The 27,286-nt window shown below is 37.3% G+C and overlaps 1 protein-coding gene across 2 annotated transcripts in view; it reads right to left on the bottom strand.

Moving 5' to 3' along the window:
• Positions 1-27,286, bottom strand: part of ANAPC10 (anaphase promoting complex subunit 10) — a 187,505-nt gene that overhangs the window by 46,955 nt on the left and 113,264 nt on the right. For both annotated transcript variants that reach the window (XR_011537124.1, XM_070608960.1), the window contains exon 5: positions 15,181-15,240. Coding sequence is in view for 1 of the 2 variants with exons in the window: in XM_070608960.1 (XP_070465061.1) it covers positions 15,193-15,240 (48 nt within the window). In the remaining variant the exon portion in view is untranslated. The remainder of the gene's footprint in view (positions 1-15,180; positions 15,241-27,286) is intronic.

Raw genomic sequence — 27,286 nt, 5'->3', positions numbered from 1 at the left:
TGGAACCAATTTTTCAATCAATTTACCATACCTATCATGAACCTACATTAATAATTTTTTGCAAGAAAAATGAAGTAATTGGGGTTAAAAGAAAAAGCAGGTGCTTATTTTTACTGTGATACACAAGTACAAAAATCAGTAACTTTGACATTCCAGAAAGTGTCCTCATGTCAAGTCCAGAGCCAATAGAGTACCTTTTTCCTAGCTACAAGCAAGAAATCTTCAATGCTTTTCTGTTTCTTTCTTTTTGGTGAGGAAGTCTGGTCCTGAGTTAACATCTATGCCAATCTTCCTCTATTTTGTATGTGGAACACCACCACAGCATCGCTTGATGAGTGGTGTGTAGGTCCATGCCGGGGATCCGAACCCACAAACCCCAGGCCACTGAAGCAGAGCGTGCAAAATCAACCACTACACCACCAGGCCAGCCCCAATGCTTTCCTTTTCTGAAAAATAACATGTTAGAAAATAAATATGCTCCACAAACCTTAAAGTTCACACTTTGTTATTGAAACAAGACATCATGGATTGCACATATATTTAGGGGTGTGCATGTTAGGAATATTGATGGACTAGCTGTGGAAAGTGACGCTAAATATTCTAAACGTCTGTGTCAGTTTTTATGCCCAACTGCACTGAAGTGGCATGGGACTTCAAGTGTTTTCATGTGTGTCATTCCTTGGGGATCCTATAGTAAATAACACTAACATTTCCCACTAAAACAGAATCCTAGAAAGCAGTATTTCTGTAAAGCATAGGAAAACCAGGACAACAAAAATTCCAAACAGGAAGTATTGAACTCATAACGTACCCTGAGTGTGTGATGATTGATCCAGTGAGTGCCATAGCATCATCAAAAATCAACTGTCAGAGGCCGGCCTGGTGGCATAGTGCTTAAGTTCGCATGCTTCACTTCAGCGGCCAGGTGTTGGCAGGTTCAGTCCCAGGCATGGGCCTACACACCCCTCCTCAGGCCATGCTGTGGTGGCATTCCACATGAAATACAGGAAGATTGGCACAGATGTTAGCTCAGGGACAATCTTTCTCAAGCAAAAGGAGGAAGATTGGCAACAGATGTTAGCTCAAGGCCAGTCTTCCTCACCAAAAAAAAAAAAAATCAGCTGTCAATAGGTTTGAGTATGGTCATATTTTCTTCCCCCTAGAAAGAACAGCCAAAAAATAATTGACTATAGGAAATTCAGTAATAAATGACAATAGTTGACTCAATTTAGCAAAATATTAAGTCCTTCTTCAGGAGTATTTAGTTTACATTAAGTCTGAGTTTGCCATTACCAAAGGGTATGTGTCTAGTTAGAAGAGATCTTCTTTGATACGCCAATGCTCTAATTCTTCTTACATATTTTTTTTCTAAATTAGAAGAGAATTGCTGTAATGGCTGAATCCACTTGGATGAATCTTCCATCTCATCCCAACTCCCTCTCTATAATTGTGTATTAGTTTCCTGTTGCTGTTACAACAAATTATCACAAATTTAGTATCTTTAAACAACACAAATTTATTATCTTACAGTTCTGGAGGTCAGATGTCTGAAATGTGTCTCACAGGGTTAAAATCAAGGTGTCAACAGGCTGCATTTCTTTCTGGAGGCTCCAAGCAAGACGGCATCTTCCTGCCTTTATGAGCTTCTACAGGCTGCCTGCATTCCTTGGCTCATGGCCTCTTTCCATCTTCAAAGCCAGCAATGACTGGTTGAGTCTTTCTCGCATCACACCACTCTGACACTGATTCTTGTTCTACTTCTCACTTTCCCTTTTGAGGACTCGTGATAACATCAGACTACCCAGATAATCGAGGATAATCTCCTTATTTTAAGGTCAGCTGATTAGGAACCTTAAATCTGTCTTCTACCTTAATGTCTCTTTGCCACGTAATACGACATATTCACAGTTCCAGAGATTAGGACATGGACATCTTTGCGGAGACTGGGGGCATCATTCTGCCTATCACAAAACCTAGGACATCCTACTTCTTTTCTCAGGCTACCTTAGATATTAATGCCTAATGGTGTGAACCAATTCTTCCCAGGAGAGGCTTTGCAGCACATGCTTATGATATTGAGACAGTTACTTTATGATGGTGAATTGCATCTTCCCAATGCAAATTCTGGAAATATCAACTATGTCATTATTGAAATGTAAAAGAATGTATCGTGTTTCTTCAACTAGAAAAAGGACCATTTGAAAGAATATAATTGGAATATTTTATATATTATTGATAAACTACACCCAGAGTCAATTCAATGCATCAAGCTTGATTATTGATAGTTCTTTGATTTACTACAAACCCTCTGCAAGTCCACTGCCTGTTTTTACCCCTTTCCTTATCAGCAAAGTGTATGACAGTAATTGCTGCCTATTTTGAAGTAGTGATCAATGTCTTGTCTTATTTTTTTTCAAATTACTAAACAAAGATGAGCAAGATTTATCTTTGCTCTCAATTTATAACAAAATAATACAGAAATGATTCTGCCCATCTGCAGGCAGACATGAAGATTATTTATGTCCTGTGATCTAATTCTTTATCCTGTTAATAGCAAGTGTCATCTAGTCTGGTATTTAACAAGATATGGTAGGATGAAGGCAGAAGTTCTAAAGGCAGAGGAAAAAGAAGAATGAATTAGAAAATAGCAAGTAAAAAAAGAAAAAGGACGTATGGAGAAAGAAGAGTATAGCTATTGCAAATAAGTGAGAGGGAGCATTAATTTCCTTGGGATTTAAACAGTGGTTATGTAGTGGCTACCTTCTTTTTTCACTAGATATGACTTAATTAAAAACATTGGTATAGGGCCTGCCCAGTGGTGCAGCGGTTAAGTTTGTACATTCCGATCAGTGGCCTGGGGTTCACTGGTTTGGATCCCGGGTGCAGACATGGCACCGCTTGGCAAGCCATACTGTGGTAGGCGTCCCAGATACAAAGTAGAGGAAGATGGGCACAGATGTTAGCTCAGGGCCAGTCTTCCTCAGCAAAAGAGAAGGACTGGCAGCAGATGTTAGCTCAGGGCTAATCTTCCTAAAAAAAAATTGGTATAAAATAGCATAATGTGGTATTGAAAACATAAGGAAATACAAGAATAAATTAATGCCTACTTGAAAGTAGAGGCATTAAGGCAACAACTTTTTTGCTGATATTCCATTAGGAAAACTATCCATGTTTCCATTAAGAAATGTTCACTCAAAAATGATGTGGCAATTTTTAGACATTCCCATTACTAGCAGAAATTTGGGAGGAAAAACAAATAGTCATGATCTGTGGACACTAACTATATTTATATAAATCCTGGGTGGTCTTCTAGTATATTCACTGCCTTCTGCTCAAGTTAGTTCTGATCAAAGTGGAGAACTTTCCTTCTAGACTGAACCATTTGAGTTTCTCCAATCATGGCTCCTTTCATTCTATTCCTTTCACTTGGAATATCTTTCCCACTTTTTCCCAGAATAATTCCTATTCCACCTTTAGAATTTAGACATCACTGCATCTGAGAAGCACTCCCAGTCACCACCCCTCCTACATATTCCTGTAATGGTATGCTCCTTTTTATCACTACTCTTGGCACATTGTAATATAAATAACTATTCACTTGTCTTCCTCCACCCCTCTCCCCAAATCAGTCTTCCTGCTACTTGAAGGCAAGGTCCCTATTGTTTTCATCATTGTACTCTCAGTGTCTGGCACATAGTGAGTGATCAATAATTGTTAGTTGAATAAATAGGTAAATGGACAATAAATAAATGACGGAAGAATGGGAGGGATGGAAGAAGTCTGGGAGAAAAGATGTTTAACAATGCTTATTCATCGCCCAACCATAGAGCTTTTCTGCATCTATAAGAGAAGTGCCACTTCTCACCATTTGTAATTTATAAAAAGGGCATTTATTGACAGACCTTGACCACTCTCAGCGTACTCCATTTTCACAGAACAGCACAGACCCCACAGTGTCCTGTGTAATTCAAGAGTGATTCCACACAATTGCTAGCAAGCAACCAATGTGACTGTGTGAAAAAGGAACTTTGAAAGATTTAATTTGCTTCTGCCAAAGAGGTATGGAATAGAGATGTAATCTCTCCTGATTTTGATAAGGCATTTTGATTGCTTCACAAAACAAAGTTAAAGACATTTAGAAAAGTAGGTTTTGAGTCATGTACATTAAAGGGTACATTAAATGGGTGCATTAAAGAAGTAAATAACTGATACAAGGGTTGCATTCAAAGGGCAATTATCAGTGATACATTGTCAATTTGGAGCAACTTTCCAAGGTGTGTTTCACAGAGATAAACCTGTCATTTCTTATCTTTATTAATGTTTAGAATAAGGGAACTGAAAAGATGCAGTTGTTTGTGTTCTGTTAAAAACAAATTTCAAATGACTGATGAAATGGGTAAATTTCCTATAAAATGAGTTGAAAAATGGAAAGACAAAAAAGTGTATATTTAGAAACCAAAATAAATAATTCATATGCAGAATAAAATACAATTGACAGGTAAACCTTAAGAACAAAAGAAAACAACTGGGAGATAAGGGACAAGACTAGATTTGACCATGAGCAGAATGAGTTAGCAACATAATGTCCTAAACCACTCATTCACAATCAGGGATGACTTTGCCCCACAGGGCATATCTGGCAATGTCAGGACACTATTTTGACTGTCAGATTGGGGAGGGTGTTACTGGCGTCTAGTGGATAGAAGCCAGGGATCCTACTATACACCCTACACACAACAAAAGCTCCCCACAACAAAGAATGATCTAGTTCAAATTTTCAATAGTGCTGAAATTGAGAAACAAACAAATGAAAAAATTGTATGATACAGGAATGTATTACAATGAATGATAATAGGCATTTAAACTTTCCGTCAACAATATTCTGTACCAAATCCTTATTAGAATGTTGTATCCTATTTAGGGTTTTACCCTTTAGGAAGTGTAGGCTGTGAATAACCAGAAATAGACTCTGTTAGGGGGCTGGCCCCATGGCCCAGTGGTTGTTTGCGCACTCCTGCCGCCCAGGGTTTTGCTGGTTCACATCCTGGGCGTGGACATAGCACAGCTCATCAGGCCATATTGAGGCGGCGTCCTACATGCCACAACTAGAATGACCCCACAACTAAAATATACAACTATGTACTGGGGGGATTTGGGGAGAAAAAGCAAAGAAAAAGGAAAAAAAAGAAATAGACTCTGTTATGATTGCCCGTGTCTTGCTCTTCTGCTTATGTAAGGAACATTATGCTATTACTCTGTCTCCCACCTATTCAGAAGATCTGGAAATAATTCATGTCTGCTTAGAAGCTGAGTTCTGTGTCTTGCATTTGCATCAAGAAAATCTAAGATTCCTGGATTAAAAATATTTACAAATATACTGTCTGATGAACAGACTGAAAAAGAAAACTGAATTAAGTTTAAGTTGAATGTTCTAGAAAATTGTCAGTTCTCAATTATGTGCTAAAAGAAGATCTCTAAAAGTTAAAGCACATAGAAAAATATCAAATATACTGAAAATACAAATACCACAAAACTTTAAATGAATGAGCCAAAAATCTTCCATTACCAACATCAAGCTATCCCAAAGGCTCAACATGTTTTAATAATATGCATTTTATAGTTAGAAATGTAGTAAAAATGAAGAATGAGGGATTCTAAAGCAAAATAAACAAATCTTCAAGTCACTTTAGAGTAGACAACAGTTAGAAAAGGGATAAGGTGCTGGAAATGAAGTTAGAAGCAACCATTTTAAAAAGTGGGAAATGACAAGCAAGTTTTTGTGGTGAGAAGAGTTTATTTTTGTGAAGCCACATTGAACAAAATGACACAGTGGAACCGTTTTGTGTGGTCCTGTTCATATTTCCATTGGATACGCACCATGCTGATTCTACCAGATGCTTTGCAGCCAAATACGACAAAATGTGACTTTAAGCAAAAAAATGTATAAAATATTGTTTATTATTTAAATTTCAAAACAAGTATTACATTCATTATAAGAACCACATACTAGTTAAGAATTATAAAACACACCCTAGGTATATATGGCCATAGCTTTAGTCTAAACATTTTCCAAATGTTCTTTGATGAGTAAGTTGAATTTATAATATTATTTAATTCATTAACCTGCTTGATATCATGAATGCACTAAATTCTACTTTAATAATATATAATCCAATTACTAAAAGGGCATAATTTGTATTATTGTAATATAATGTGATTTGGAAATGGAGAAAAATGTGAGAAGTCTTCAGACAAGTCTTTTTATCTCATACCCAGTAGTTTCAACCTCTTTCCCAACAAAATCTTTTCCCAGAAATAGCAACACAAAATTAAGGATCTTCTTAGAGTTTCCTTCCTTAGGCAGTGGGGAGACACAAGACTCAATTGTGTCAACTCTTAAATAATTAGGAATTAATCACAGTCAGCATTTTCTAAAGCAATGCCTTTCTCAGTTCTGAAAAATTCTCCGCCATTATCATTTCATATATGGGAATTGCCAGTTCTCCCTATCCCTCCCAGCTCCTCTTCTGGAACTCTTTGTGAAGCAAATGTTAGATCTCCTCATTTTAATTTTTTAATTAAAATTAAATTAATTTTAAATTAAAATCCATGTTTCTTAACCTCTCTTATTTTTTTCTTTTCTTACTTTTTTTTTCATTTTTCCCCTCTGCGCTGCATCCTTGTTACTCCTCAGATCTATCTTTCAGTTCACTAATTCTTTCTTCAGTTGTGTCTAACATACAGTTTAATCTATCCATTGTGTCTTGTACTTCCAATGACTATATTTGTCATTTCTATAAGTTCTCTTCACTTATTATTCATGTCCACCTTTTGTTTATTGATAGTATCTTTTAAACACTTTTTATTCCTTCTTTCATGCCTTTAACTACTTAATTTCTTTTAAAATATTAGTTGGTGATTCTTTTTTTATTTCCTCACATTTAAATCATGGAAGAACAAAATTCTAGCCAATGAGTGGATTGTGCCGATGTTGGACATTGCCCCTTTACTTCAAATATATACCTCTGCTGAATAAAATAGTAAACTCAAACAAAATTAAATAGCTGAGTTATAAGTTTAAAAAAAGAAATATGCAGGTGTTAGAAATGAGGAAGGAAATTGAAGAGTGGTGTTATAGGTTGAATTGTGTCCTCCCCAAAATTCATGCATTGAAGTCCTAACCCTCAGTAGCTCAGAATGTGAACTGATCTGGAAATAGGTTCATTGCAGATGTATTTAGTAAAGTTAGGATAAGGTCATATTGGAGTAGAGTGGGCCCTTAATCCAATATGACTGATTGGGAAGAAGGGGAAATTTGCTCGAGACATACACATGCAGGAGAACACCAAGTGAAGATGAAGGCAGAGATTGGGGCAATGCTCCTACACACCAAAGAACACCAAAGATTTCCAGCAAAGCCCAAGAAGCTAGGTGAGAGGCATGAAACAGATTCTTCCTCCTAGCCCTCAGAAGAAACCACCCCTGCTGACATCTTGATCTCAGAAGTCTAACCTTGAGAACAGTGAGAAAATCATTTTTTGTTGTTTAAGACACCCAGTCTACGGTACTTTGTTACAGCAACCCTAGCAGACGAACACAAGGGGTAAGCTGAAGCCAAAGATATGGGGCTCACTTGGTAATCAGGACCAGTGGTGAGCCTTACTATCTAGGAGCTAAGGTTTGAAGCCTGGGAAAGGGCAGGAATTCAAGGATAGACCTTGTGCCCCCAGGGAGGTATAAGTGAGTTACATGCATAAGGCTAGCAATCTGGGAGGGCTTCTTTATAAGTAAAAGGAGACTAGAGAAATTCTACTTCCTCAGCTAAGAAAATAAAAAAGTATATCTTCCTAGTAGCTTGGCCAAAAAGAGAGTCTGCATGAGAGATCTTTTCATCTATAAACAGAGATCATTTTACTTCATTCTTTCAAATTTGGACGCCTTTTATTTCTTTATCTTGCCGAATTGCTCTGGCTAGGACATCCTTCACTATGTTGAATAGCAGTGGCAAAAGCATGCACACCTGCTTTGTTCTTGATCTAAAAGGAAAAGCATTCAGTCTTTCACCATTGAGAATGATGTTTGCTGTGGCACCTTCATATATTGTTTTTATTATGCTGAGGTAATTTCCTTGTGTTCCTAGTTTGTTGAGTGTTTTCATCATGAAAGGGTGTTGAATTTTGTCAAATGCTTTTTCTGCATCAATTGAGATGATTATATGGACTTTTTTTTCCTTCATTCTGTTAATGTGATATATTACATTGGTTGATTTTCATGTTAAATCATTCTTGTATTCCAGGAATAAATCCCATTTGGTCATGGTTTATAATCCTTTTAATATACTGTTGAATTCAGTGTATGAGTATTTTGTTGACAATTTTTACATCAATGTTCATAAAAGACATTGGTCTGTAATTTTTTTTCCTTGTAGCTTCTTTGGTAGGCTTTGTTATCAGAGCCTCATAGAATGAGTTAGAAAGTGTTTCTTCCTCTTCAGTCTTGGAAAAGTTTGAGAAGGATTGCTGTTAGTTCTTCTTTAAGTGTTTAGTAGAATTCACCAGTGAAGCCACCAGGTTCGGGGCTTTTTTTGTTAGATTTTTGATTACTGATTCAATTTCATTACTAGCTATAGGTGTATTCAGATTTTCTAATTCTTCATGATTCAGTCCTGGTATGTTTTGTGTTTCTAAGAATTTCTCCATTTCATCTAAGTTATCCAATTTGTTGGCATACAATCATCCATAGTATTCTTATAATACTTTTAATTCTATAGAATCAGTAGTGATGTCCCCACTTTCATTTCTTATTTTAGTAATTTGAGTCTTCCCTCTTATTTTCTTGGTCAATCTAGCTAAAGGTTTATCAATTTTGTTCATCAATTTGAAGAACAAATTTTTAGTTTTGTTGATTTTCTCTATTGCTTTTCTATTCTCTATTTTATTTATCTTTGCTCTAACCTTTATTATTTCCTTCCTTCTACTAACTTTAGGTTTAATTTATCTTCCTTTCATAGCCCCTTAAGTTATAAAGTTAAGGTTGTTGATTTGAGATTTTTTTTGTTTTTAAGTGTATTTGTAAACATAAATTTCTCCATTAGCACTGCTTTCACTGCGTCCCATAAGTTTTGGTATGTTGTGCTTTCATTTTTATTTGTCTCTGTCTTATTCTGTCTGGGATGCCATAACAAAATATTGTAGATTAGGTGGCTTAAACGACAGAAATTTATTTTTCTCACAGTTCTGGAGACTGGAAGTCAAATACCAAAGTGCCAGCAGAGTTGGTGTCTGATGAGAACTCTCCTCCATGCCACACCCCTTTTTTTAAAGAGAACCCAGGGCCCATTAACTGTCACCTCCCCCCCATTCACTTTCCCCTCCCCCAGACCCTAATAACCACAGATCCACTTTCTGTTTCCACAAATTTGTCTGTTCTGGACATTTCATACAAATGGAATCATACACTATGTGGCCTATGTGTCCGGCTTATTTCACTAAGCATAACGACTTTTTGTTTGTTTGTTTTTCAATAAATTTATACCCCTTCACCCATTTTTCCTGCTTCCTTCCCCTCACCTCTGGTAACCACCAATCTGTTCTCTGTATCTATGAATTTGATGGGTTTTATTGTTTTTCTTTATATTTCACATGTAATAGAGATCATACAGCATTTGTCTTTCTCTGTCTGACTTATTTCACTTAGCATAAGGCCATTGAGGTTCATCCAGATTGTTGCAAATAGCAAGATTGCATTTTTAATGGATGTATAATATTCCGCTGTATATATACACCACATATTCTTTATCCATTCATCCATTGATGAACACTTAGGTTGTTTCCATATCTTGGCTTCATTGCAAATAATGCTGCAATGAACATGGGAGTGAATATATCTTTTTGAGTTAGTGTTTTCCTTTTCTTCAGATAAATAGCCAAAAGTGGAATTGCTAGATCATATGGAGGTTTATTTCTAATTTTTTGAGGAACATCTATATTGTTTTCCATAGTAGCTGCACCAATTTACATTCCCGCCAATAGTTCACAAGGATTCCCTTTTCTCCACAACTTCAGCAACACTTGTTATTTCTTGTCTTTTTGATAATAGTCATTAAACAGGTATGAGGTGATATCTCATTGTAGTTTGATTTGCATTTCCCCAGTGATTAATGAAGTTGAGTATCTTTTAATTTATGTCTTGGCCATTTGTATATCTTCTTTGGAAAAGTGTCTATTCAGATCTTCTGCCCGTTTTTTTATCGGACTGTTTTTTGCTATTGAGTTATATGAGTTCATTATTATATTTTGGATATTTGCCTCTTATCAAATATATGATTTGCAAGTATTTTCTCCCATTCAGTAGGTTGCCTTCTCATTTTGTTGTATGGAACCTTCTTAGTATGATGTAGTCAAACTTACTTATTTTTGCTTTTGTTGCTTTTGCTCTTGTTGTCAGATTCAAAAAATCATCACCAAGACCCATGTCAAGGAACATACTGTACATGTTTTCTTATTGAATTTTTATGGTTTCAGGTCTTATGTTCAAGTCTTTAATCCATTTTGAGCCTCAATTTTTGTTTTTTATAACCATTATAGGTTATATCTTCTTATAGTATTAAACTTTTTTTATTAATATATAATGTACTCCTTTGTCCTTATAACACTTTTTGATTTAAAGTTTATTTTGTATGATATTAGTATAGCCACCCTTGCTTTCTTTTGGTTGCTATTTTCATGGAATATCTTTTTCCATCCTTTCATTTTCAACATATTTGTGGTTTTGGATCTAAAGTGTGTCTCTTGTAGACAGCATATAGTTGGATTTGTTTTTTAATCCATTCTGTCAATCTCTGTCTTTTGATTGAAGACTTTAATCCATTTACACATAAAGTAGTTGCTGATAAGGAGGGACTTCTTTCACTTTGCTATTTGTTTTCTATATGGCTTATATTCTTGTCCTTCATTTCCTGCATTATGGTCTCTTTTGTATTTAGCTTTTTCTTTTTTTTTGTACTGATAAATTTTAATTGTCTTCTAATTTCCTTTTATGTGTATTCTATAACTATTTTCTTTGTGTTAGCATGGGGATTACATTTAACATCCTAAAGTTATAACACTCTAATTTGAATTTACATCAGCTTAACTGCAAAAACATAGAAAAACTCTGCTGATTTACAGCTCCATCCCCACCTCTTTCGGTTATTAATCTCACAAAATTATATCTTTGTACATTGTGTGTCCAAAAACTTAAATAATTGTTTTTTAAAATGCATTAGTTGCTTGAAATTGTGTATAAAACAAAATTTGGAGTTACAAACAAAAGTTACAATAATACTGGCTTTTAGACCAATAAATTTTAAAAATATATTAATTTCTCTTCATATATGTGTATATATAATTCAATCCTGTAGTTCCAGCTTTTTTCTTTTTTAAGGTTGGCCCTGAGCTAAAATCTGTTGCCAATCTTCCTCTTTTGTTTTCCTTCTTCTCCCCAAAGCCCCAGTACATAGTTGTATACCCAAGTTGTAGGTCATTCTAGTTCTTCTATATGGGATGCCACCACAGTATGGCTTGATGAGTGGTGGTAGGTCTGCACCCAGGATCTGGACTGGTGAACCCAGGCCACTGAGTGGAGCGCATGAACTTAACCACTTGGCCACAGGGCCAGCCCCTGTATTAGACTCTTAAGTCATGTGGAAAATAAAAAGTGCAGTTATAGACTATTGCTACAGTAATACTAACTTTAATAATTGCCCATATGTTTACCTTTACTGAGATCTTTATTTCTTCATACAGCTTCAAGTTATTGTCTAGTGTTGTTTTGCTTCAATCCCTTCAGGATTTCTTGCAGGGCAGGTCTAGTGGCAAAGAACTCCCTTAGGTTTTGTTTATCTGGGATTGTCTTAATTTCTCCCTCACTTTTGAAGGATAGTTTTGCTGGATATAGGATTCTTGGCTGACAGAGTCTTTTTTTTAGTATTTCAAATATATCAGCCCACTGATTTCTCTCCTCCAAAGTTTCTGAAGATAAATCTGCTGATAATCTTATTGAGGATCCCTTGTATGTGACTGTTTGCTTTCCTCTTATTGCTTTCGAGATTCTCTCTTTGTTTTTGACTTTTGACAATTTGATTATAACATGTCTGGATCAAAGAGATCATCCTGAATTCAAAGAGATTCATCCTACTTGGAGTTCACTGAGCTTCTTGGATGTTTATATTCATGTCTTTCAGCAAATTTTGGTGGGGTTTAGCCATCATTTCTTCAAATAATCTTTCCTTCCCTTTCTCTCTCTCTTTTCTTTCTGGGACTCCAAAATTGTATAAGTTGGTCCACTTGATGGTGTCCCTTAGGTACCTAAGGCTCTGTTCACTTTTCTTCAACTCTTTTTTCTTTTCTGTTTCTCAGACTCAATAATTTCAATTGTCCTATCTTCAAGTTTACTGAATCTTTCTTCTGCCTGTTCAAATCTGCCTTTGAAGCCCTCCCGTGAATTTTTTATTTCAGTAATTATACTTTTCAGGTCTAGAATTTCTTTTTGGCTTATTTTTAGGTTTTCTATCTCTGTATTGGTATTTCTGTTTGGTTCATACATTGCTTTCCTGACTTTCTTCACATCTTCCTTTAGTTCTTTGAGCACCTTTAAGACAGTTAATTTAAAGTCTTTTTCTAGTGGGTCTTCCTTCTTATCTTTCTCAAAGAGAGGTTCTATTCATTTATTTCTTTCCTTTGAGTGAGCAATACTTCCCTGTATCTTTACATGCCTTCAGATATTTTTGTTCAAAAATGGATATTATTGACTCTAATAATGTAGTATCTCTTGAAATCTGATTCTCTTCTTTCCTCAAGGTTTGCTTTTTGTGTGTTTGTTTTGCTTTGGTTGTTGTAGGTTGTCTCCTAGTTGAGGATCAGCCTGAGGTATAAACTTAAGGTCTTTATTGGTCTTTTCTAAGCCTGTGCCTTTTCCTGGGCATGTGTAATGACATTTTCATTTCCCCCAAATATGCTGCTGCTTTTGAATATCCTAGTCTTCAACATCTGGCTCCCAAAAGGGAAAAAGAGAGAAATGAAGGGGAATGCCAGCTCATTAAATCCCCTGGAAGTAGCTTGAGCCAAAGGGGAGAGGCTTGCAGCAAAGGATGGGGGATGGTACAACAATGGCTGGCCACTTCTGTGTCTGCACTTCTATGGTCAGAAGCAGTAAGCAGAACACAGATCTTCAATATTTAGAGGGCAAGGTCCTTAACACCCATCCTAGCTCCTGCACGCTGCTCCAGGATCACATGCATGGATGCCTGCCTTGGGCTGGGGAGTGGGAAATAGGGGAGCTGCTACTGTGCTAAGAGTTGAAATTGATTAAAATTAACTGCAGTTTACTGTCCAAGCCTTCCCCTAGAAGCTGCAAGCCTTCAATAGACTCCAGAGTTCTAAAATAGTTACAGCAGACAGATTCTGCCAGTGTGATTGTTGTCTAGATGAGAAGAAAGATTTCTGGCGTTTCATACTCCACCATCTTCCCAGGATCCTCCTCCCCAGTTAAATATTTTTAAGAAATACAAAGTCTGCAAATATCAACAATGCTATGAACTAAGCTGTTTTCTTTCCTTTAAAGTTAAAAAAAAAAAAAGAAAAGAAAAAGTTAACATAGCCACCTGTTTCTACTTGGGAGAAATTCGAGAGTGCAAACACATTTATATGGAATACTGCTTCATGACATCATCAAAAAATCATGGTCTGACCTCACATCATTCCTTTAACATACAAATATTATTCCGAATGATGCCAAGATTTTGTGATTCAAGATGTGGAGTGAAAGGAGAGAGAAATGAGATCTTTAAGCAAGAGAAACTTACCTGCATGTGAAATCTGGACTCTAAGAGAGCTGAAGTTTATGCTCTATCTTAGAACACAAATGGAATGTAATTTATTCATTCACTCCATTCATTCATTCATTCAACAAATATTTATTTTGTGCTATTATGTCCCAAGCACTTTCCTGGACACTGAATATACAAAGTGAAGAAAAAGACAAAGTCCCTTTCTCATACAGCTTACATTAAGACAGACCGAAAAATAGTAGACACAACAAATAAATTATATACTATGTTCAAAGGTGATCAGTACAAGAAAATAAAAAGCAGGGAAAGGGAATGAGGAGTGTCAGTGTGGTGAAAAGTGCTGCTATTTCTTCTGTAATGTTTAGGGAAGCCCTCACTGTAGTAAATAATCTAATATATTTGAGTCATAGTTAATTCAGTTAGTAGTCAAATCTTCCTCTCAATCAGTTAATATGCAATACCCAAATTAGCCTAACTTTCCCCACCTGGAGATTCTTTTGATCTTTTTTCCTTATTAAAATAAAATGTACCAAAATGCTGTGCTTGTTGCTTAGTGGGTAAGGCAGTTTGATGTACAAAAACCTGAATAAATACCCCTCCACCTCCAGCCCCAGAGGTGTGTGCAATTATTAGAGTGATTCTTTAAAGGACTTGTTAAAATGCCAAAATAGTGCCACAGAAAACACGTCAAATAAAGATTTAAGTTTTCTTTATGAAAAAAAAAAAGTGTTTAACGAGGGTTTATGGGGTTTTATAAAAACACCTTAACACCTTACAGACCTAAGGGGGAAAAAGCTCTATTTAAATATCATGCACCAATAGCAGACCACCCAATGCCGATGACTAGAAGCCTCAAACAGACCCATCCTTGGGAGCCTATGTGGAGACCCTAATTTTATGGTCATTTTAATTGTATTTGGGTTATTACCTCATGCCCCAGCAAACACCTACAGTATTTAATAAAAACGAGTGCAGAACACTGTTCTAGTTAAAGTATGTATTAACCAAAATCATAAACTAAGTATGCTTCACCATAAATTAACTGGGTGTTTAGTGTTTCTTTGCCTTTAAGTTATATTTATTTTCTTATAACATGGTATGCTTCACTATGTACCAAATCAACGTTAATTGACTTAGCATTTAGATACACTCTTCTATCTCTAGCTCATACATCCGCAAACACATCTGCCCTGCATATGATAAAGTGTAAGTACCGTTAATCAACCCTACAGATATCCAAAAGAATGACTATAAAAGATCACAGGGGCTGAAAAGCAAACAAATCTTGAAAAGAAAAGGAAAACAATTCATTTTGTATTTGTCTAGAGTCTAGCTGTAGTGGTACTACTTACGTCATTGTTGATTCAGATACAAAAAGTTGTGGTCTTCCTCGGCAGAACAAGAGGAAATACCTAGAAAAGAAAAAATAAACTCCTTCACTTTATAATTTTCTAGAGTCTAGAAAATGGATTCTTAATTTTTTGCTTCAGTGCTCTGCAGAAAAAGAGTAATAGATGAGGATAACATGCATAATTTAGAACTGATGTTCTTTACCGCCACCACTATCTGACTAGATGTTACAGCATAACTCCCTCAATTACCAAGTTTGTAGCTCCTTCTATTTCCTTACCTGGTCATTCCATAACCCATTAAATTTAGACCTACATAATCTTCCCCCTTCGACAGTTCTTATTTAAGTCCCCCAAAATCCCCTAGTTGCCAAAATTGCTGGTCTCTTTTCAGTCCTTAATCGATGTGACTTCTCTGTAACTTCTGCCTTAGAAAGCACTTCTTCCTCCATGAAACTCTCTCTGACTTGGGCTTCTACACCATCACCTTCCTGGTTACCATCCTATAGTCTTAGAGCCCCTTCTCAGTCTCCTACACTGGCTTCCTTTTCTCTAAGCATCTTTCAATTATCGACGATCCTATGTCATCCTGTACATTCTTCTCCTTTTACTCTGCAAACACACTGAGTGAGTCTATCAATCTTCATCTGCTGATTATAAGGTTACAATTCAAATTGAATGTGTGATGTCCCCCTCCTCCAAGAAAAATTGGCTCCTCCCCCAGTGTCCCCTATCCCAGTAAACAGCGATATCACCCATCAGGTGCTGGTGCTGAAAACCTAGATGTCATACAGGATTCTCCCTTTCCTTTACCCTCCGTGAAGGGATCCCAGATTTAGCAATTAAAAATCCAGGACTCTCAACTAAATTTTAATTTCAGATAAACAATGACTCATTTTTTAGTATTAACATTTCCCAAATATTGAAATTCAACTGAGCACACTGTATTTTATCTGGCACTTCTACCCCTACATCTAATCAAACACCAAACTCCTAAATATTTCTCAAATCTTTTCATGTCCCTTTATTTCCCATTGCCTCCATCCTAGACCTAGCCACCATTGTCTCCTGCTTAGATCTCTAAAATAGTCTCCCAATAAAACTCCCAGAATGTTCCATGACCCCCTAAAATCCATTCTCTATACAGCAAGCAGAGTGATCTTTTAAAAACCATGAGTTAGATCAAGACATTCTTCCTCTTATTTCCCTTCAACAAATTCCTTCACATCAACACCTCAGCACTGGCCTCTGCCTACCTCTCCAGCCTACCTTTCAGTGATGCTATTGACTTTATTATGTTTTGGTCACAATTATCTCATTTCAATTCTTTAAACTCTTTTAGAGACTTCCTGCTTCACACATACTATTTCCCCTGCCCTAGACTTTATCCACCACTGATAATAGAAGTTTTTAAGTAATTTATTGAGGTGAAATTCACTTGAAATAAAATTTACCATTTTAAAGTGAACAACTCAGTGGCAGTTAGTACATTCACAACGTTTTGCAACCCCCTCACTATGATGTTCCAAAAAATTTCCCTCACTCCAGAGTAAAATCCTTTATCCATTAAGCAGTTTCTCCCTATTCCCTCCTCTGCTCAGCTCCTGGCATCCATCAGATTGCTCTCTGTCTCCATGGACTTGCACATTCTAGACTCTTTATATAAATGGAATGTACAATATGTGGTCTTTTGCGTCTGGCTTCTCTCATTTAGCATAATGATTTGGAGGTTCATTCACATTGTGTCATGTATCAGTTCTTCGTTCCTCTTTGTGGCTCAATAATATTCCATTGTATACTCCAATTTGTTTACACATTCATCTGTTGATGGACTTTTTGGGCTGTCTCCAAATTTGGCTATTGTGAATAGTGCTCCTTGAATACTGTTTTCAGTTCTTTTTGTTATCTACATAGGCATGGAATTGCAAGTCATATGGTAACTCCATGGATTAACTTTTAACTTTTCAAAGAACCACTAAACTGTTTTCCACAGCAGCTGAACCATTTTACATTCTCATCAGCAATGTATGAAGGTTCCAATTTCTCCACATCCTCATCAACATTTACTATCTGATGTTTTTGATTATAGCCATCCTCGTGGGTGTGAGGTGGTATGTCATGTGGGTTGTTGTTGATTTTTTTTTTTTTTTTTTTTTTTTTTGCTGAGGAAGATTTGCCCTGAGCTAACATCTGTGCTAATCTTCTTCTATTTTGTATGTGGATTGCTGTCATAGCATGACTACTGATGAGTGGTGTAGATCTGCACCCAGGAACTGAACCTATGCAACCAAAGCGGACTGTGCCAAACTTAACCACTAGGCCACAGGGCCAGCCCCTCTCATTTGGTTTTGATTTGTATTTCCCAATGACTAATGATTTTGAGCATCTTTTCATATACTTGGTCATTTCTATGTTTCTTTGGGAGAAATTTCTATTCAAGTTCTTTGCCCATTTTTTAACTGGTTGTTTGTCTTTCTGTTGTTGAGTTGTAAGACTTATTTATATATTCTGGATACTAAGCCCTTATCACATACGTAATCTGCAAATATTTTCTCTTATTCTGTAGGTTGTCTTTTCACTTTCTTGATAATGCCCTTTTATGCACAAAAGTTTTTAATTTTAATGAAGTCTAATTTATCTATTTTCTCTTTTGTTGCTTGTGTTTTGGGTGTCATATCTAAGAATCAACTGTCAAATCCATGGTCATGAAGATTTACCCTTACATTTTCTTCTAAGAGTTTTATGTCTTTAGATCTTATATTCAAGTCATTGATCTATTTTGAATTAACTTTTATACATAGTGTGAGGCAAGAGACCAACCTGATTCTTTTGCAATGTGGATATCTGGTTGTCTCAGTACTACAACAGATGTGTTTCCCAGCCTTTTCCCCTGTCCCCTGTCCAGTCCTTATGTATCTTTCAGGGCTCAGCTGAAATGTTACATTCCTTAGACAGCTGCTCCCTCCCTCCCAGAGTAGGTAAGGTCTGCTATTATATGCTCACATTGCACTGTGTACCTAATTTCTGTCCTCCCTGCTACATTGTGAGCTCCAGAAGGTAAAGCCTATGTCTGTCTGATTCACCACTGCATCCCCCATTGCCTAGCACAGTGTCTGCCTATATGTTTGTTGAATTCAAAAATGCTTGCTGAATCACCCACTTCCCACAATTTATCTCCAAATCAGGCCTCTTTTCAAACACACTAAAGGACCCCTTATTTAAGGAACACAAAATCTTTTTCAGGCCTCCAAGTTTCTGTCTGAAATGACCTATGATCATTCTCTGCCCAGCAACTACTACTCATCCTTCAAAACATGCTCAAATGTCACCTCTTCTGTAAAAACTTACCTGACTTCTATAGCTATCTATTCACTCCCTTATAGCCCCTTGTAATTATTTCCATAATAACCCTTACCATATTATATTAGTTAATTGTTACAGGTCTGATCCTACACTAGGCTATACGCTTTTCATTGGCAGGGAACAACCATCTTTAACTTCTTCCAGCGCCTCACACAGTGCCAGATACGTAGTAGAAACCCAAGAAATTTTGTTCAATAAATGGATGAATGAATATGTGGACAGTGAAAAAAACATGAATCAAATTAATAATTAATTTTCCATGTCTCCATAAGTGCAAAGACCTGAAAGTTGCCTTAGAAAGATATGGGAGTTGCTCAGGTCTCCATCATAATCACCAGGTCATTTGTGGATGTGCCCTTCAAATTTTCTGTTTAATTACATATAAATCAAATTCCAGGGACAATGAACTTGGGAGATAAGTCGATTAACAGACTTTTTTGAAATCTTCTAGATGCTTGGTATATGCTAGATGCTATAGGACAGAGAAAAGAAACATAAGGCATGACCTTTGTCCTTGCAATCTAGATTAGTGGAAAAGAACTAAAGTGAAATAGTGAATTATGAAACACTTAATGGATAATATAAGAATAATCTATGACTAAGTACTAATTATCTAACAGCTTACAACTATAAACACAATGGAATTCAGAAATAACCAAATAAGCTTTATTTATCTAAGAAACTTTTATGGCATACCTATTATTGTAACAGGCTCTGTGCTAGATGCTGGGGATACAGACATGAGTAAACATCCCTTTCTTAGTCAAAAATTCCTTTGAGTATCTGAATAAAATTATGAATCTTTTCTCTAGGAAAATGCACACACGTTAAATATACAGCCATACAAACACACTCATAACAATATTGTAAAAAATATTAGGAGATTGTCAGGGAAGTGGGAGAATTCTGCCCCCTGTTTTCCTTAAGGTTCTTATGGCTGGTCAAATAATTAAAAAGGCAGGTTAGCAGGAGAAAATCAAACAAAGTTTAATAGCATGGATACATGGGAGAAACTCAGGAGAAACCGAGTAACTCAGCCAACTGGCCAAGACTGCCTGTTTAAATATCTTGTTGTAGACAAGGAGGACATTTGGGGTAGTGATTTGGGATTTCAGAGGGGCAGAAGAAAATTTATATGGAGATGGAAAAGCAAATGTTTGGTAAATAGAACTTTGAGAAGAGTGGGTTTAGCAAGGATCCTCCCAGTCTACCGGATACCCAGAGTTATCTATGCTGATGGCCTGTCCTAGGGACCCGCCTTTATTTTAAATTTCTTTTAGGCAGTTAGGGGAGAAAGGTTGAATGTTATTTCTGAGTCTGAGCCTTTATTGTCTTCAACTCGAAAAAATCCGCATACCAGAGTGGCGCATCTTGGTGCAGCCTGCCCTGAGCCCCACCAAGATCATGAGTCGAGAATGCCTGATCTGGAGAATTTCTCTAGGAAATATAAAATGATTGAAGCCTAGAAGAAAGCAAGCTTCTCAGTTGTTTTTTTTTTTTAAGTGTTTTACTATAATCCATATGTTTAAAAGTAAAAGATTTACTATAGCTGGAAATAACAACAACAAAAAGGGCTCAAGGGTTGGTAGACAATTTTTACTCTATGGAGAAGGTACATACTATCCAAAGAAGGCAGCTTCAGCAGACAGGTGCCGCCCAAATGTGGGCCCAGCATTGCCTGATTTTGCAACTTTTTGTGAAAAGTCATAAATTCAGATTTTATGTGAATCCATCTGGTTTTTAAGTGTCGGTGCTGTGAAAGAGACTGTTCATTGCCTCCTCAACATCCAATGTCCCCTCCTTTCTTACTAACAGAACCCGAATTTTATTCCAGCTACAATGTCCCCGTTAAAAGACGACATTTCCTAGCCTCGTTTGTTGATGGAGTGGCCGATGAGATGTCAGCAGAATTGTTGGGAGACTTCTAGAGAGGGCTGAGTCAGTTGGGAGGAATGTTCCTTTTGCCCTTCTCCCTTTCTACCTTCTTCCAGTCTGGAGGCTGACGTGCTGCCTGGAGCTCTAATAGACATATTGATCATGATCTGAGGTCATGATATGACTTTGAAGATGGAAGCTATGAGTTAGGGATGGTAGAGCAAAAACATGGATGATGCCTAGGTCCTAGATGACTGTGGCACTTCTATACCATCCTGACTGCCTACTTCCAAACTTCTTTTAAATAATAGAAAAATAAAAAAAATAAACCTTTATCTTGTTTCAAGTATTGTTTGAGGTAGGTGTTTGTTTTATGCAGCTAAAACATTCTAACTGTTATTTCACGTTTTCTTTTTAAACAAAAGGTGAACCAGTAAAAAACACCTGTGGTCTATATTTAGCCTATAAGTCACCTATTTATGACCCCTTGCTGGGGACACAGAAAGCATATTAAAAGTTAATGTTATAGAAGTAGTCATATATGCATATGCATATTTCCTAGCTCTGTTTACTGAGAGGCCTGGAAGCAACGACGCTCCAGGAGAAATAACACAGCAGATACCCAGCTCTTGGTTTCTAAATGTTATTTTCCTCATGGCAATGGAAAAAACCAGGGCTTTGGGGAGAAATGGCTGATTCCAGGGCTAGGGCAGGGTATATGCAAGATGAGTGGGAACTTTCCTGCCAGAAAGTAGAGAAACGCTAACAATGTCAATAACAGATCATATAGACAGGTTGAAAGAACACAGGAGCCAACTTGAAGTACTACCCACTGGCCAACCCTGGGGCTAAATATGGGGCAATTTGAATAAGAAAATATATGATGACAGTAATAGATTATAACCCCTAGAATAAAGCAAACATTCAGGAGTACATACTGATATAAATAACTGAGTAAATAAATAAATGTGGAAGAGACAGCTCTTTCTTACAGCAGAATTCCAATTAACAGATGTAGAAGGAATGCTAGAAATAAGAAAATTACCAATTGGCAAATACCTGAGTTAACAGTTATTGCAGGCTAGAATTATCAATGGATTGAAAAATTAGTGAGCAAAAGTATGGTAAGAAACATGATGTTGCATGGTCTCAACATATCATTCCACAAAATACTTATTAAGCACAAGGGGAAATAGTATCTTTAAGTACAGAAATCTTGCAAGACACCTTGTCAATCAAGGGATCAAAATTAACATTACCCGTAATGATGATACCGGCTCAAAACAAGGTTGACATAAGGGAAGCCATATTGTAGAAAAGAAACCATATTGTAACTTTAAATGACCTCTAACTAACTAGCCCAGACATACTCTGTAGATTTTGTGGCCCCTCCCAGTTGCTCTAAGATGATAACTTTTACTCTTTTGAGTTCCTTAGGAACGTGATGACTCCCAGGCAGAGAGCCTATGCTGATAGCCATCATCAATGACAACTGAAAGATCAGGGTATAGGGCGTTGCTCCATTCTCTGATGCATATCCAGTACAACAAAGGACTGTCAGGAACTGGGACCAGATGTCTGCCCCACCCAGAGACCAGCCACCTCCCCCACCTGGAGACTGGCCCCATATATATCTGGCCTGTAGTCTTTGTTCTGTGAGATGGTTCTTTCGGACATGAGTCAGCCATCTTCCCTTTTGCTAGCAAGCTACAATAAAGTCCTTTCTCTCCTACCACCTTGCCTCCTGACTATTGGCATGTCTTGCAGGGAGCAGACGAGCTCACTTGGGCAGTAACAATGAGACAAATAAATATCACGTACCCCCTGATATGGTGCACTTAAAAGGATACTACATCACTTTGGCAGTATTCTTGCCCAAAATGCAAAATTCAACATGCATATTTTAACATGAGGAAACATCAGGCAAAATCCAAATCAAGAGATATTTAGCAAAAATAACTGGCCAAAACTCTTCAATAGTGTCAATGTCATGAGAAACGAAGAAAACCTGAAGTACTCTCCCAGATTAGAGAAAACTAAAATGACATGCCGGTTAAATGCAGTGCAGAATCTTGGCTTGGATCCCAGGCCATAAAAAAGACTTTAGTGGGGCAAATAGCAAAATTTGAATGAAGTCTGTAGATTAGTTAATAATATTGTTGCAGTGTTAATTTCCTGGTGTTGATTACTGTACTATGGTTATAACATGTTAATATTTGGGAAAGCTGAATAAAGGGCATGTGAAAACTCTCTACTGTTTTTGTGACTTTTTTGAAAGTCTGAAATTATTTCAAAACAAAAAGTTAGTAGATGTGATACTGTGATATAAAAAGAAATATATATTTTGTTCTTTATCCCCGTTTCCTGGCTTATAGCTCCCAAAACCCTTGGAGTCTCTGAATGGATGTGTCTTTCTGTATGCTAATGAGATGACTGGTGGCTGGGGGCTCCTGGATAGCTTCAGGATGGGGGCTGGTTGCCAGGGGAACCAACCAGGTGACTAGAGCCCTGAAACTTTTAGCCACACCCCCCTGACCTCCAGATAGGAGAGAGGGCTGGAGGTTGAATTAACCACTAATGGCCAGTGATTTAATCAATCATGCTTACATAATGAAGCCTCCATTAAAAACCCTAACTTTAGAGGTTCAGAGAGTATCCAGGTTGATGAACACATCAAGGTGCTGGGAGGGTGGCATGCTCAGAGAGGGCATGGAAGCTCCATACCCCTTCCCCTATACCTTGCCCTATGCATCTCTTCCATCTGGCTGTTCCTGAGTTGTATCCTTTCATAATAAACCAATAATTTAGTAAGTTAAGCACTTTCCTGAGTTCTGTGAGGTGTTGTAGCAAATTATCAAACCTGGGGAAGGGGTCATGGAAACCTTTGATTTATAACCATTCAGTCAAAAGCACGGGTAAAAACCTGAACTTGGAATTGGCATCTGAAGTTGGGGGGTAGTCTGGTGGGCCAGAGCTCTTAACCTGTGGTGTCTGCACTAACTCCAGGCAGTTCAGTTATAATTGAATTATAGGACACCCAGTTGGTGTCCAGAGAGTTGGCAAATTTCTTGGTGTGGAAAACCCACAGATTTGGTATCAGAAGTGTTCACATGAGTAGAAGAAGTAGTTTTTTCCTTACGCTAACATATTCTTTATGTCAACACTATACTATTCATTTCTTATAGAACTGGCTATCTCATACAGTATTTCTAGAAAAATATTTTTTCAAATAATTTTTAAGTAGATCACTGACAATGGGGATCTCTGAGTTACCAATGTTATCTTGTGGTAACAACTTCCGATCTATATATAAAATGTCCTGAAATAATATTAAATATTTCCTGAAGTGGGCAGTGGAATGATACAAGTGGAGTATAAGAAAACTCTACATGGCAATGGTAAGACAGAAAGATTGGAAAGGAAGAGGAGCATGGCAAGGTAATAGGCCACGATCTACATGAGAGTGGATGAGGATTTGAACTCTGGTTGGCAGTAAGGATAGAAGGGAGATATTAAAGAAATTCATATTTTTAAAGTTCAGGATTTGGCATTTGAAAAACAAGCAAGGAGCCACAGATGCTAGTTATCATGGAAAACAGTAGCATCTTGATAGAAATAAAGAACTTGGGAGGGACATATGATGAACCCAATTTTGGCCATGCTGAACTTTTAAGTAGTGACAGAACATTTGGAGATATGAGGCTGGAACTCAGAAAAGAGATTCAAGCTGGAAGTACATTTGGGTGTCACCAGCAAAATGTTAATTGCTGAAATCATTAGAATGTATGATCTCTTTGATGAAAAAATTGCAACAAAGAAAATCAGAAAAGCAGGGGCTACAGAGGAAAAAAGACTAGAAATAGGCTCTTCTTAAACTTTTATGGCCAATTATTAGTGGAAAAGTGACCAATTTAGTTTAAAAATTATGGCAGGCAACTTTTGCAATGGTACCTGCCTCTCAATGATCCTCTATCTCTGGAAATGGCTTATGGCTCTACAGGCGAGGTCCAATGGCCGTGCTGCTACATGACCCTGCACCTTGGCCATTGATCAAGAGAATATAAACCTGACTCAAGCAACAATATTCTCCCTCTCTCAATGTCTCTCTCTCTCTCTCTCTGGTATTTAAAACTTGGAATGGAAAGATATTGCAACTGGGAGTCACATTTACGGCAAACTCCCACTGAAAAGTCAACCAAGTCCTACTTCTAAGGTCCCTGAAGCTTAATCCCCAAGGCTTGGTTTTCAATTCTCCATGATACACTAGTCTCTTTCCAACAAATGTTATCACTCCTGGTTTTGCTTTAAGGTACCTGGAGTCAGTTTCCGTTGCTGTGAACAAAAGACTCAACTAATACCACTGTCTTAGTCCATTCAAGCTGCCATAACAAAATACCAGAGACTCAGTGGCTTATAAACAACAGAAATCTATTTCTCACAGATCCAGAGACTGGGAAATTAAGCTGAAGGCACCAGCAGATTCGGTGTCTGGTAAGGACCCACTTCCTGTTTCACAAAATGGAGGGCTCAGCCCTCTGACCTAATCACCTCCCAAAGACCCTCCTCCAAACACCATCACATTGGGGATTAGGTTTCAACATAAGAATTTGGGTGAGACACAAACACCATAACCACCACAAATAGTTAATGACCATGCCCTCAGTGATACTCAGACTTTAGTGAGGATGTGAATCACCTAGGCATCTTGTTCAATGTAAATTTGGTTTCACTAGGCATGAGGTAGAGTGTGGGATTTTGCATTTGTAACCAGCTCCCAGACGATGCCAGTCTAAAGACACAGTTGAAGTAGCAAGCACCACATAACACTAACTCTGTCCTCAAGGATCTCGTAGTCTAGTGAGGCAGACAAGCCACAAACATGTGAAATAAATCATTCAGGATATCATCGTGCAGCAGAAAGTACCTTGGAGTGATTTTAGTCTTGTTTCAACCTTTAGCTCTATTTAAACCTACTGTGCTTAAACTTGCATATCACTGAATCAAATTGGACCTCAGTTTCTGCATCTGTAGAATGAGAGTGACAGGATAACTATCACATCCCTCTCAACTCTTAAATTCTATCTGTGATCATGGTTAAAATCAATTACACAAATGGGGGTAATATCAACTTAGACAACTGTCCATTATATATATATAATAAGAAAAAAGTTATTTCTTATAAAAATACATATTTAATGATTTCAAAAATGTGCACAAAATATTGAGTGGAAAAATACTTTAACAAAACAATATATACAATATTGTCTTAATCTAAATCTATATATATATGTATTTATATGTGTATTATATATATACATATAAAAGCCTGGAAGTCTTTGAATTCATGGTTAATTCTAACTTTTCCTCTTTATCCTTTTCTGTTTTTCTACTATCAACAGGTATATTTTCATAGGAAATGCCAAAGTTATGAAAGATAGTGTCCATCTCTGTTAATTCCTGACTGTCCCAACCCCACCAAACTGCTCCGCACCTGAGCCCTGAGCTGGAGATGACTCAGTCTGTCAAGATGTTAGAAGCTTTCTTCTCATGAGTGAGCAGAATCTGGAAGTAGTTTGTCCAGTGTTGCTGGAGGTGAATTGAGACTCCTGGGAATAGAGCTACCATTTGATCTGACTGGCCTCCTGCCCAGCTTCTGGTTTCTACCCTAGCTCTCTGCTGGGATAGAAGCCCAGCCCTGAACCCCAGCCAAAAGAGCTGGAGCCCTCACTCCACTTAATTCTTGCCAGCCCAGGAGACAGACCCTGCTAGGGGCACCACCACCACTATCATCCCAACTTCCCCAGCTACCAGATTGTCCACATTAACCCAGAGAGACCTCCCAGGACTGCAGCTCAGATAACGGCTCCGATAGTGGGATAGCCTGCAAAATCTGAGAAATTCTCCCCCACGCCTGAGACATTAGCCTGCCAAAAGCCTTTTTACAAATGACTTCTCTACCTTCACAAGTAGACTAGAAACATAGCAACATATTTTGCAGATTAATTCACTGTACTGACAAAATAGCAGCTATAGCTTGAGGTAAAATTTGCTATTATAATTATGATACAATTACACACTTTGATATATATATCTATGCTTACATTATGGATGAATTGAGATCATATAACATCTTTGGGACTTGGTTTCCTCATTTGTAAAGTGATTAGACAACGCTCAATTCTCAATTAACATTCTAGATAAATTTCTTTACTAAGCAATTAAACTCACTTTTTGGACCTGTTCTGCTTCTCCCATAGTGTTCAGACTGCTAAGTATGGCCATGATGTCACACTATTTTATGGTTAGCTATGCATGTGAGTTTTCTCCTGTGAGTTCCTTGAAGACAAGGATTTTATTTGCGTGGTCTCTGTAGCTGAGTGCCTTACATGGTGATTAGCTCACGGGAGGCCTCAGTAAGCACTGACTGAACCGCAAACATTAATAACTAAGTCACAACATGACCCCCAAAATACTCCACACTTGAACAAAATTTGCAAAATAAGTTTCCTTTATAATTCTTAAAGTTCCTTACATCCTGAAAATGTCATTTTTAGATGAAATTAGTCATGTTGAACTTCATCAAGGGAACCTTGAGTTCTTTTGGCTATTTTGAGAGTAGGAAAATGGGGGGGGTGGGGGGGGAGCAATTATTTCATGGATTAATATAGTCTACCTTCTTCAAAAAGAATTTAGGGCAGTTCACAATGTGGCAGAAGTAGTGGGAACTGGCATGCTTCACCTTATCGATGCTCAGAAGCCCTGAAGCTACCTCTCCAGAGAAAACAGCTCACACGAATTTGGATGATAAGGAAAGAACAGAGGCACCTGAGAAAAGTACCAGATAAACAATAAAAGTGTCAGGCTAGCGGTG

Source organism: Equus przewalskii, chromosome 2 (genome assembly GCF_037783145.1).
Source record: "Equus przewalskii isolate Varuska chromosome 2, EquPr2, whole genome shotgun sequence".
In the NCBI taxonomy this organism is placed as follows: Eukaryota; Metazoa; Chordata; class Mammalia; order Perissodactyla; family Equidae; genus Equus; species Equus przewalskii.
This window is presented reverse-complemented; position numbering and strand designations above follow the sequence as displayed.